Genomic DNA, 13264 nt, shown 5'->3' with positions numbered 1-13264 from the left:
CCAACGTTTATACAGCCTCACCAACAGAATGTCTGACCATTCTCTCGTCGAACCCAGATTTTGGGATATTATCCAACGCTGACAATTCGACAGGCAAAAGAATGGCACCTCATTGTTTTAATTTACATTTTTAACTAGGGAGACGGGCATTTTCCACATATTTGTGGGTCATTTGTATTTCTTCTTCTGAGAAGAGCTTACTCATATCCTTTTTTCATTTTTCTACTGGGCTTTTTTCCTTAATGATTTATAGCAACTCTTTGTATATCATTGATATTAATCCTCTGTCATATTTTTTTTTTCCTATTTTCTCTGTCCTTTGTCTTTTAATTTTATGTCATCTTACACAAAAATTTTAGTTTCCCAATGTCCCATGCCTGTCTTTTCCTTCAGCTTTTGTTTCATAACGTGATTAGAATTTTTCTCACTGAGATGATTCAGCTGCTGCTTCAGGAGTTCTGAGAAACAACAACCACAACATTTGCAGTGGCAGCAAATCACACTTATTCAAAAGAAATGTTTATTTTAAAAATAAGAACTGTCACCCTAAGCATTTATTTAAATTTTAATAGATATGGGTAAAAATTACAAATGGTATAACAAAAGCAACAGTTCTATATTCACAGATGGCCAGAGGCTGATGGAGGTAGCGTCTCCGCACACCGAGGAATGGCTGTCAGGAAAGCGCATACGAAGGCTTGAGGAACGGTCTGTTTACAGGCTTCGGGGGAGCCATAATCCCCAATTTCCTAGTGGCTCCTGATGCTGCTTGAGAGCCATGCAAACTGGGTCCAGTGATGCTGGAGGATTTAGTTTTAGAAGATAGCTTTCTGGACGCGGTGGACCCCCTAAAATGTGACAAAGAAAAGAAAACGTTAAATAAAACCAAAGGGGAACAGTCTTCGTTCTCTTAAGCTGCACGCAGCTCCGCGAGCCACGACGTTCCTTGGTCTGATGTGTCTCTGTGCACCTTCTGCCTATAAGCCCCCGCGTGAGGTACATTTCCTTTACAATTCAAGGAACACAGGCCTGCTGTCCTTCAGACAAATCTGTCCTCAATTTGTTCCTAAAATGTCAAGGATTGTTTCTTAATTCTGTGCCTTGAGACCAAGCCCGCGTCTTCTCTCCACCCACACCTTCCCAGCTGACACTTGGGCCTCTCCCTCTGGACAACAGAGCTGAGATGCACATTCCTGGACCTATTCTGACCAAATAAAGGAAGTGAGAATTCCCTGTTTTAAGGCCCCAAATGCCCAGACAATAGACATTCTGGAATTACTGTGCTTGTACGGCCCAGAGAAAGGTAGCTATGTGGCGAGTGGAGCTGGGACTGAGCTGGGCGGGCGGAGCCTCTACTTGGCCGGCCGGGCGCGGAGAAGGCTGCAGACGTGGTTCCCTGGGGAGGCCCGCCAGTGGCTGGGTCTTGGCACGCCTCTGTCAGGGCCACGTTGCCAGCAGTTTGCTCTCTTGCCTACCCTCCAAGATCTGCCTGCTGTCACCTCCCACTCGGGGAAGCGGTCTTGCCACAGCCCATCACAAAGTCCGTCCAGCATCTCACTTCTGTCACTGACCTGAAGGCAACAGCTTTTTCTTCTCCCCCAAATAAAATGGAAAGAAAGCCACCCCAGGGCCAGCACGTTTACAAGGGTAACAGCAGGCAGCATTCACCATGGAAGCCTTTCCCTACAGGAGTATGTCCCGCTGCTTTGTAATCAGCTGAATTCACGCCCAACATTAACCCCAGAGCATCAGGGCATGCCCGTGGCCCCCATCTCTGAATTTATGGGCCAGGGAGTTGGGGCCACTAGTCTGTGGTAATGACATTTTGGTGGGGCTGGGTGAAGTGTGGTTTTTCAACATTTTTAAACTCTTGCTTGAGGGCAGTTTTACTGCAGAACCGGCAAAGATCCCCTCAATACGCAGAGAAGCAGCCTTAAATTTCCCTATGCTGATTTCCTGCTGAGAAATTAAGCCCCGGGCGAAAACCTGCTGTTCATGTTGATTTACAGAATGAATCTGCCAACAGCAGCCTCCCTCTCACTGGGGCCATCCATTCTACTCCCACTCAGAGCCCAGAACACACCTGGCTCATTGTGTATCACTGAGAAGACGGAAAACTCTGAGGGTAGGGTGGGGAGCCACGGTCTGGCAAAGACATTTCTGTCTGCGCAGGCTCCCCACCAGGTGAGCAGACTGGGAACTGTGGGAACGATCTTTCCGGGTGGGTCAGTGACTACACGGAGGAAGCACAGACACAGAGGGGCTGCCACAGGGGTGAAATGAAGTCACACAACATCCTGGTTTTAGCGGCAGGGATCAGAAGAGAACCCCACTGCAAACACACAGGCTGGCTGAACACCAGCATCAGAACTGGTCCTGGCTTCCGGGCGAGTGTGAGTCTTGCTCTCTATTAGATTACGTCCTAGACCACAGGGCACAGTGCTCCTCTCTCATAAACAAAAGTTGTGAAAAGTTAATGAGGGAGCTGATGGCAATGAACACTACAATATGGTTTGTTCTAACAAGTAAACATGAGAAGATGGTGATCGTATTGAAGGAACTCCAAGGATGTTGTGCAGAAATGAACGTGCGTGGGCAGGTGTGGGCGAGTGGGTGTCCAGTCCTCAGCTCCCTGTCAGAAGCCCCAGGGGACTGGACCAGATGCCTTTTAAGGTCTCCTGCTCTGTGTGAGCTTCTGAGCAAATGAGTATTTCCCAAAACGGAGGAATAAGTGGAGAAAATAAGAAAAATGTCCCCACAGAAGAACATCTGCTGGTCACTTGTGCACTAAAAACCACAAAATTAAACTAACATTTACTAATGCCTTTAATTCCTGTACCCTGGCAGAAGGATTAGCACATACAAGATGTTTGTTTATGGACTTAACAAGAAAATGCCAATTTGGTAACATTTGCCTTCCTTTTTCTTCCCCCACTCAATTTTTGTTTTTACTACTCAGAAGGAAAAGAGGTAGAAAAACTGCAAAAGAAAACCACAACAGCTTGCAAAGTTTCCTGCGGCCTTGTTTCCTAGTTCTGTAAGCATTTCTGTTCTAATACGTAGTTATTGGGGGCCACATTCTCCAGACTCACGGGACGGTCATGATCCTGCCCATTACCTACAAGGTGAGGGCAGAGGACGTCCTTGCGGAGAAGTGGGCGGTCAGAGACAGTGCAATTATGAAGAAATAAGAATGCTGCCCCCACCGCCCCCCTCCCCATGATGCTCTCTCTGTCCCCCGTCCCCCCGCCCTCCCCGGCCTCGTGTGCAGAGAGCACCCCAAAGCAGCCACGTCCCAGCCCAGGGGCCAGGGAAATGTGGGGGAGGGAGATGGAAGCCATTCACCTCCCGCCTAGAGACCTGGCTGGACTGACCTTTGGTCTTCCTGCCCCGGCCTCCTCTCGCCACCCTGCCCAGGTCGCTACCCTTCCCAGGTCGGGAGGTTGGTTCTCCCAGTCGTTAATGAAGGGCAGGGGTGTGCAGGGCAGCGTGGCCTGCAGATTCGGCAGCAGTAAAGGCAGGGTGGCAAGTCCTGATGGAATCATAAAAGCAACAAGGAAACAAAACCTTTTGCTCATTCAGCTATACACGGTTTATAGTATTTTAGGCAGAAAAGTCTCTCAAGAAGAACAATCATCAAATTCTTTTTCTAAGGTAAGGTCAAAATCGGCAAAGATTTTGAAACTATAAGCCTTTAGTGATAATCAGCTTAGTCAGGACTAGATATCTAAAAAATCTGAAACAAATGTTTTTGTTGAGGGCACATTTCACAGCGGCTCACAGTAACAGATGCTTCACGGCGACCCTGAGCGCTCTACTTTTGTCCCTCCCTCCCTTATACCCCACACTGCAGAGCACGTCGCACAACATACCCTTTCGTCTTGGAGCCACTGAAACCAGTTTTTCTCCTCTTAGACCTTTGGGAGGCTGAGATCCTTTTCCTCTTCCTTTCATTTTTGGTTTTATTTGCAAAGTAGTGAGAAGATATGGGTGTTTCCTCATCGAACTCCTCAGGGGCATTTCTTCCGGTGCCTCTGCTGCTGGATGGGCTTATCCGTGGGGAATTGTCCTCAGCTACAAATGGACAACGCAGACGTCACCAGGGATGCTGCGCTGGTCCAGGTGTGGTTACAGTCCACACAGAGACACACACCGCGAGCACATGCAGCTGACACCTGGCTGCCCCCCCAACCCCCTCCTGCCACACGGATTCAACCATTCCACAAGAACCATTCACAAAGCCCCAAAGTGCTCAATGCCAACTTGTTTTTAAAGAAAAGGGATCAGAAGTCATTGAAAAATTTGTGATACTCTTTAACTTAACTAGAGACACACTCAGTTGTGTAAGGCCTGCGTCCCTGTTATTACTGGAGCAGGTAGTCCCATTAAGCTCTTTGGAAAGTATAGAGTGCTAAATAAAAGACAATTTTATCATTTTACACATGCTGAAAAAATAAGCCCAATATAAGAGAAACACAGCTATGTCCTGCATTTCGTCTCTGCACAAGTTTCTCAGTAAATGAGTACCAGAAAAGTCTACACCATATTTTACTCTTCAAAGATAAAACATACTTCTTTGCATAACAGTGGTGAATATTTCACATACTACACAGGAAATGGGTCTGTAGAAAAGTACATATTTGCAAAGAAGATGGTAATTTCCATAGGTATTTACATCCCAAGGCACCCAAAAGGCATGGACTCTCTCCATAGGTCTAGAGAGCCTGCTCCACGCTCTGCCGGAACACACTTCCTGGCTGGACTCACTAGCTCACACGGGGTGCAGTGTGGCTCGAGCGAAGAGTGTCACCCTAGCTGTGGGACTTTGGGGAAATGAAAAGGCCTCACTCACTTTCGCCTGTAAAATGGGTGTTGAGGGGATTCAACGACACAAACCAGGCAAAGCTCTTGGCTCAGTGTCTGTCCCTCAGGACGTGGGAGGGAGTGTCGCCAGCCTGCAGGTTGTTTCCGCAGAGCAGCCCTGTCTAGCGCAGGTAAAACCCCCTATGGAGCAAGTCAGTATACTAAACAAGTGTTAAGTTCCTACCAAGAGACTGTCAATGTATTCAAAGCAAGGCTTTTAATGGAATAATTACCATACAGAGGAATTTACAAAAATCCTACTTTTCAGCATTGTGTTAATGGATAAAAAAAAAACGACTGTGGAGGGAGACTTAAAATGCCCGCACACTCATTTCTCATACTGCTTCCATTCCCGTCATCGAGAAAAAAGCCCTCCTGTGGGCAACACTGAGCTCAGCTTGTCTGTGGCGCCTCACTGCTGGGCACTAAGTCAGAGGGGAGCGTTAGACTTCTGCACCCATCCTCTCTCCCACAAGAGCTCTCTCTGTTCTCGACTTCCCCTTAGCCGAGGCTTTCTCCAGCTCACTGACGAGGCTCGGGCTTAGAGGTGCTGCATGACAGGCCTAATGGAAGCTCTGGGACATGTGCTGCTGATGCACTCACTCGGGCAGATTCTTTCAATGGCTAATAAGATTATCTAGCATTCCAATTACATGTTAACATTTTTCCAAAACATTTAAACTCCACTCTTAAATTTTATCTTTAGACATGCTTGTCAGATAACACGTTCCTTCCTAGATAAGGAAAGGGAAGCACAAAGAGGTTATTCCTGGCCTGCCAAGGATCACAGAGTGAGATAGTGGCAGATCTGGAATCTGCACCCAGGGCTCCTGATTCCTCAGGCACTTGCCTTACCAGAACCAGTAAGTCCTGGGCCCAAAGGTTCCCCTTTGGGTCCTATTAGCAGGTTCAGCAACTGGCATCCCCCGGGGCACTTATGTACCAGTGCTGTCTAAAAGGTGCCCAGCACACCACTGGGGCTGCTCTGAGCACCCGGACGCCAGCGTGACCAGGTGTAGAAGTATTAATACAACCCGGAAACCACATAATTCTAATCCAGTAAGACACATCACTTAACATTAAAACAGACTTTTAGAAAACACATATTTGGCTGTATACTGAACCTGGCAAAGTCCACTCCGAGTATTTCTGTAATATTGGAATCACTTCTGCACCATATTTTTCCAGTTTGTCTTCAGTAACACCATCAATTTGAAGTAAAATCTCAGGATCAGAAGACAAAGATTCTGTGCATGGGCATAAAATTAGGAATTTAAATTACCACCTATAGAAAACCCACTGAATTCATGCTCATTCACCCATTCAGCAAGTTTGTTTAGCGCCAAATAACCACAGAGCACCCAGGCATGGGCCAGTTTCTAAAAGGCACTCAGAGGCGGCAGACAGGCCCAGAGGGAAGGGGCCCATCATCCAATCCCAGTCCGAAGGTGCAGAAGTCAGGGCAGAGGATGGGAGAGCAAAGGGCATAGGGAACCGCTCGGGGGACCTGCGCAACGTGCCTCCGAGTTTAACCAGACCTTGCTCTCACAGCAAAGACTCGTCTAGCTAAAAGACTGACGTTCCTGCCATTTTTGGAGAACACCCACATTTATGTCTCCAGCTCTGACCTTCCCCCTGCACTCCGGACTTGTATTTCTTACTCAGTAAGGGAACAACCGAATTCTTACTTTCCCCAACCCAAGCCTGTTCTCTCTCCAGCCTTTCCACATGTGAGGTGCAGCAGGCATTGTGACTTTAACAAGCAGGCTGTTAAGAGTCCTCTGCATCCAGATAGCACATCAGTCTTGTGACTAGGCAAGCATGTCATTTTAAACACCACTCTGGCTGCTGTATGGAAAACGGACTGTGAGAGAAAGAGTGGACTGGGAGCCTGGCGGAAGCCCCTGCAGGGGCAAGCAAGGATGCTGTGAGCTAGAACACAGTGTGAAGACGGAGAGGAGAGAGATGTGGATCCTTTTGGGAGTCTGGGTCTGCAGGATTTGATGCACTGGCTATGGGAAGTGAGGGAGTAATAACGCCTACGTGTTTGACTTGAAAAAAGGGTGGATTTCAAGTCTGTGATTTTCACATCATTTCTGTGTTTAGAGGAAAAGGAACAGACCTGTGGGACAGACCAGAAGGTTTTTGGAGGGGGTTAGTGGAAGATAAAGTGGGAGAGGCAAGTAGAAATGCATATCCTTGACAGAATTTCTAATTTATCTGGAGAGCTGTTGGAGTTTTAGAAAGATTAAAATGTACATCGTGTTCATCTCTGGAGTTAAGGAGACCAGCTAGGAAATTACACTAATAGCCTTGGAACAAAACACTGTATTTCTTCCATTCAAAGACACACGCTCTTTCCCATTTTGGCATTGTGAGGTTGAGATGTGTCCTACAGTGCTGACGGCCAGACAGCAGTGGCACTGTGGGGCTGCCACCCGTGCACGTGGGAACCCAGCCACAGCCATTGCACTGTTGACAGTGTCACTGCGGCACTGGTTCCTCGCAGGCTGAGTTTAGCTGCCACACAAAATGTCTACAGAAGCCTTGACTGTGGTTAGCACAGAAAAAGCGACTGAATGCAGAAAAACTCAGAACACAGTAAGGGGGAATAAATTTGGCATTAATAAAGTAAATATCTGTCTTTGAGGAAATGAGCATAATTCCACAGTTTCCTGCAAGCAACAACCAAGTGCTCTACATGACCTAAAAAAGAGGATGCCTAAAGTAGAGGAAGCTGTGTCACATCTGTGTTCCTGAGAGATGCGCAACCATCGGTGACGCTTTCTGGTATCAAGAACACACCATCAAATCAGAATGGGTGACAAGGTTCTGATTAAAATCCTGGGGAAAACAGTGGAACACGCTGAAAAGGCTGTATCACGAACATTCTTGATGACACCAGGAAAAACGAAGACAGGGACAACTGAGTCAAAAAACGATTCAGGAGAGTCAGGCTTTGAATGTGAATTTTCACAAGTACCTAAATCAACTTACTTTGATTTTATGCATTTTTAATATATGTACAGAGTTATATATGATAAAAATCTCTACCTAAATAAATAAGTCAAAACCAGTTCTTTCAATAAAAGCATTGTATCACAGTTTAATTAGTAGAATTTTTTCTTTCTTAATAGTCCAGAAAATAACAGAGTCTTAAGATAGGCGGCATGTTAGAGTTGATGAGATGCCCTAAGGACCCGTGGTGGGGGAGTGGAATGGAAAGAAGGTGACAGTGAGACGGTAGGAAGGAAGAAGACGGAAGGGAATGCACACAGTCAGCTCTGTGAACAATGCATTTTCCAGGGACTTTTACTGTCAGAATTCTGGGTTGAGCTCTCTGAAGCTAAGGAAATAACTCAGGCCAGCAAGTAAACTTACTAACTAAAGACACAGCAGTTTGCTAGCTCCAGATTCAAAGAAGGATAAAACAATCTCTTTTTGTGAGGAACTTAGCTCTTCATCGCCAAGGCATTTGTACGTAACACAGCTAAACATCACATGGCAGGCAGCTACAGACACAAAATCATTAAGTGACATCTAGTGTTAGAGATTACAATTATCCATATTTTAATACCCAGAATTAGAAGAAAGTATGAAATTAAAATTATACCATATGTCTGAATAATAAAGTACTGCATATATCTTAAAAAATATATTTTCCCTCAAGAATAAGTTTAAATTGATTTTCTGAGCTTTCAATTTAGAGATTAAATAAAAATAATAAAAAAGACTGAGATATGTTTATGCACTTAAAAAATGTCCTTCGTAAGATTCCCTTCTGGCCTGTTAACGTACACCATGCGACAGAAGAGGCGCGCACTCACCTGCAAGCTTCTTGAGAGTGACGGTGTTGAAAATATTAAAGTAATGGACGCCAAACACCTTCCCCAGAGCCTTGCAGACCTCTGTAAGCTCTCCCAGACACTTCTTAACCATCTCTTCCCTCTGAGACACCTTGGCCACTAATGCTTTTTGCTTTTTCACACTGCTGTAATTTTCTGTTTCCATGAAATCTACCTGTGTGAGAGAGAAAGGGAGCACAAGAATGGGTGTGTGCATGCTTACAGCCAAAGAGAGGCTTACTAGCATCTTCTTTTGGTGTTTCTGTTATGCCGGGTAGACGGTAAGTCCCTTGGGAGCAGGGGCTGGGCATTCTCCGTCTTTATATCTCCAGGGCCTAGCACTGACAAGCTTCTCAATCAATGTTTCTTTAATGAACGGATGATGATTTAGTGATCTGATAACCCATTAAATTCATTTGGACAGGTATTACATTACTTGGGTTCAATTTTAAGATCTCTTTCCAAATCAGGAGGAACAGAGTATTGTTCATATAGGATAGTATATACAAATTCAGTATCCATAAGCTTTGGGAAAGACTCTTTAATTTGCAGTAATATATTTCTGTCCATTCATTGCGAGATAATAAAATAAAATAAACATTTAAAATACCGTACCTTTAAATGCCCATTTAGGACAGTTTGGGCTTTATTTCCAGGCATCACATAGGCAATCGGTTGGTCATTGGCATTGATATACAAATCTTCATCCAAGATCTTGTCCAGTATCAGCTTTTTGAAAAGTCTTTCGGCGTTGTGTCGGGAATAAGCAGACCCCTTTGCAAATATCCCCGACTGGATTTTCGCACTCTTGCTCCCTGGTCAGAAGGCACAAGAAGGTAGATTAGTAAATGCAGGTGCATCATAACTGTCGTACAGTAGAGGCTGAAAGTCGTTTACGGACAGGTCTGGATAAATGGAATAGACAATCTATTCCGCAGGAAGACCCCTGGCACCAAGAGATACTCATTTCCATAAAATGAGAACATTTTAGTAGAACTGTAAAATTTTGATGGTTGTACGCACTTTCCCTCATCTTTTTATAACACACATTGACCAAAAATAGCAGCAAAATAAAGTTTATCATTTTAGGTTGTTGCATTTACAACGTATAAAATTATATTACAGCAAAGAAATCACAGAAAAAGTTCATACAAACCTTAACAGCTTCATATCAATGTGCTACATTAGGATAACTGTGTATTACTGATCTAGCTACAAAAAATTTTTGACAATCAATTTTATAAATACTATCTCTGGTCCTGTATTGAAATTGCTACCTATTTACAATCCAAGTATTTAGCGCAATACTTCCTGTCGCCCTTACAAATGAAGCCTATACAGACGCCGAGGCAAAAGCATGATACTCCACAAGCCTGCGCACACCGCCCCCCTCCTCCTGCCGACTGAGGGCCCCACAGCGCACTGCATCCTGGACTCACATCCAGGCCACTGTGATTACGAATCGTAATACATCTTCATTGTAAACACGATTTTATTGTAACAATCTACTTCAGAAGCCTTGTGACACTGATTATAATCAATTAACAGTTACTTGGTAAAGCTTTAGCTCTATTTTAAGAGTTCCAAATAATGACGTTATTGTAAATTCCACATGGCTTCTGGTCAGATATGCTGAACGATTCAAGGTTTTCTTTCTTCAAGTGATTTGTGTCCCTGAAACGTGACATTACAGGATCAGGACCACTGCTTCAGTAAGGTGGGCTGGGTGACGTGGACCAGGCTGAGGGCTGAGGGCAACTAAGAAAACTGGGTGAGACATAAACGATTTTCTTAAAAACATATAAGAGCTAACGAGAAACTGAAGAATGTGTCAGACAATGTTTGATTCAGTCATCTTTCTAGGAATCTACAGGAAAGGTGCAATGAGAGATGTAGTCGAAGGTGTATTTAAAAGGTGGTTAGCATACCATTATTTACAATAGAAAAATGTTCTAAAATAAGACTCCGTAAATACATTTCATCAATACGATAAGATATAAATTATTCAAAACTACTTTAGAAGAATAAAAGATTAAGAAAATGCTTTTATCTTGTTATATAAAAATGATATAAATTATATATACAATAGGATAAATATGTGACTGAGCAAACACATTAAAATATTAGCAGTTTTTTCTGGAGGTATTTATATTTTCAGTTTTCTACATATTGCAATGCAGATTGATCATGTATCACTCTTATAATAAATTATCGGCAATGCCACGCTCCCTTCACCCCTAAAAGTCCAAACTGGGAGAAGGCAAGAATCCAGACAGGGAACACCAGCACTAAAAGCTGCTTTTGTCCTGAGGAACGAGCAGATCCTGAAGGAACAGTGAGAAACTGAGCAAACCATCTTCCCACTCCAATCTAGGCTATTCACTTTTAAAAAAATGAATTGCTTTATATATTTTTAAAATTTTTTTAAAGATTTTAAAATTTTTCCTTTTTCTCCCAAAGCCCTCCGGTACATAGTTGTATAGTTTAGTTGTAGGTCCTTCTAGTTGTGGGATGTGGGACGCCGCCTCAGCACGGCCTGATGAGCGGTGCCATGTCCGAGCCCAGGATCCGAACCAGCGAAACCCTGGGCCACCGGAACGGGGTATGCGAACTTAACCACTTAACCACGGGGCTGATCCCCTGCTTTATATATCCTTTTTCTTTTTTGTTTTGAGGAAGATCAGCCCTGAGCTAACATCCGTGCCCACCTTCCTCCACTTTATACGTGGGACGCCTACCACAGCATGGCTTGCCAAGCGGTGCCATGTCCGCACCCGGGATCCGAAGCAGGTGAACCCTGGACCCCAAAGTGGAACGTGCGCACTTAACTGCTGCGCCACCCGGCTGGTCCCTATATATTCTTAATGAAAGTAATACATGCACATTCCCATGGACAACATTCCTCTGTCCCGCCCTTCCCCTCCATAGCCTCTCTCTTCTCCAGCAACCATGTTTCAAACCCTGCTGCTTGCAGCTCTCCTGGTGGCGCCTCCACAAGGAACCCAACTCTTGGTGTCATTCTACTAGCCAGAGTCACCACCTGACATTTATCTATTGACCTCCCACCATGAAAGACGAGGCTTTATCTCATTTATACCACCCCCTTCACCTTACCCTGCCCCAAATTTTGCTAATTATATGACAATATAGGTTCACCTATTAATTATTTTTGCAACTTTAGATAGAACTTTTGACCACCCTCTCTCCCCTCTATGTAGGAGGTTATTCTTTGATTTTTATTTATTGTACTTTTAATTTTACATCATCAAGATTAACACGCACATCCTGTCCTGTCCTCTAACCATGTTTAAGTCTAGACGTGGACTCTGTTGGAGCAAAGCAACAGTGCTTATACTATGACCAGTGTCCTTTCCTACTGGGAGCGTCAGGACTCTTGTGCAACCCTGAGGATGTCTACTGCAGCCAGATAAACGGATTGTTTGTATACATTCTATCAATTACTCAAAATCGTGTAACAATTTCCTTTGCTTTATATTTGGCTTTGGTTTTCTTGTATAATCTTTCCCCTGGAGTTTCTAAGTGCCTTTCTCCTTTTTATGTTGAGAAGCAACAATGTGTGTTCTTCACTGTCATCAATAAAAAATTTCGTTTCTTACTCTTTCTCTATATTGCTCAAGACCTATTTTTCCTGACTTTCTGTTATAATGTGCACAGCCTGCTTCTTGGACCTGCTGCACAGCTATGATGGTGGCATTTCCTCTCACTGGACCCATGGATTAGTTCCTCTGTTTATTCGTATCATATGACGGACACTCACTCTCTTTGCCTCCTAGTCTCAGTGTTGCTGACATTAATCTGATGCCAGTTTGGCTTTGGTTTGTTTTTTCTTTCTAAAGATTTCAGGATAATCTCTCAAGGGGTCCAGAATACGCCACTGTGGCATAAAAACTATTTCGAGCAGAAGGTACATGAGTTCCTGAAATCTTTTATCTGCCAAAAGCAGAGGCGTCTAAAAGAACTCTGTCATAAATCCCCTCCCCGGAGCCTGGGAGGACGGACTCTACCATCAGAGATGAGGCGTCTCCAGCCACGCCTAAACAGACGCCATCCCCAAACGACCATACCTCCCTCCCACTTACTCTCCTAAGGGCCCATTTATCTTTACAAAAAATCACTTGTTTTCCCGTTAAGTGCCCTTTCCCCCACTCTCCTTCCCCCATTAAGATGGCATATTAGCCACAAACTCTAACTGCCCCTTTGAGTCACATTTTTCTGTGAACTCCCATACAGATGTGATTAAATCTGTCTATTCTCTTGTTAATTTGTCTTTTTTCAGTTTAATTCACAGGCCCCTAACTAATAAACCTAACAGGGCAGAGGAAAAGCCTCTCCTCCCCAGCATCTCTTTAATATTGGTATTTTGCTTTTTTTTAAACTTTTTATTAAGATTATGATGGTTTACAACCTTGTGAAATTTCAGTTGTATATTATTGTCAGTCGTGTTGTAGGTGCACCACTTCACCCTTTGTGCCCTCCCCCACCCACCTCCCCTTTCCCCTGGTAACCACCAATCAGCTCTCTTTGTCTATATGTTA

At 44.3% G+C, this 13264-nt stretch overlaps 1 protein-coding gene across 5 annotated transcripts in view; it reads right to left on the bottom strand.

Annotated features, from left to right (window-relative positions):
• Nucleotides 1–482: 482 nt before the first annotated feature.
• The window catches only part of BLM (BLM RecQ like helicase), a 97066-nt gene continuing 84284 nt past the window's right edge, over nucleotides 483–13264 (bottom strand). For 4 of the 5 annotated variants that reach the window (XM_044761014.2, XM_070494887.1, XM_070494878.1 and 1 more), the window contains 5 exons: nucleotides 9324–9523; nucleotides 8691–8883; nucleotides 5988–6110; nucleotides 3873–4074; nucleotides 483–848 (listed from right to left, as the gene is read on the bottom strand). In XM_044761014.2, coding sequence (XP_044616949.2) covers nucleotides 677–848; nucleotides 3873–4074; nucleotides 5988–6110; nucleotides 8691–8883; nucleotides 9324–9523 — 890 coding nt within the window. In that variant the 3' untranslated portion in view covers nucleotides 483–676. The remainder of the gene's footprint in view (nucleotides 849–3872; nucleotides 4075–5987; nucleotides 6111–8690; nucleotides 8884–9323; nucleotides 9524–13264) is intronic. The other variant, XR_011497096.1, reaches the window with a different exon arrangement.

The sequence above is a fragment of the Equus asinus genome, chromosome 2 (assembly GCF_041296235.1).
Source record: "Equus asinus isolate D_3611 breed Donkey chromosome 2, EquAss-T2T_v2, whole genome shotgun sequence".
Lineage (NCBI taxonomy): Eukaryota > Metazoa > Chordata > Mammalia > Perissodactyla > Equidae > Equus > Equus asinus.
Note: the sequence above shows the minus strand (reverse complement) of the source record. Positions and strands in the feature narration are given on the sequence as shown.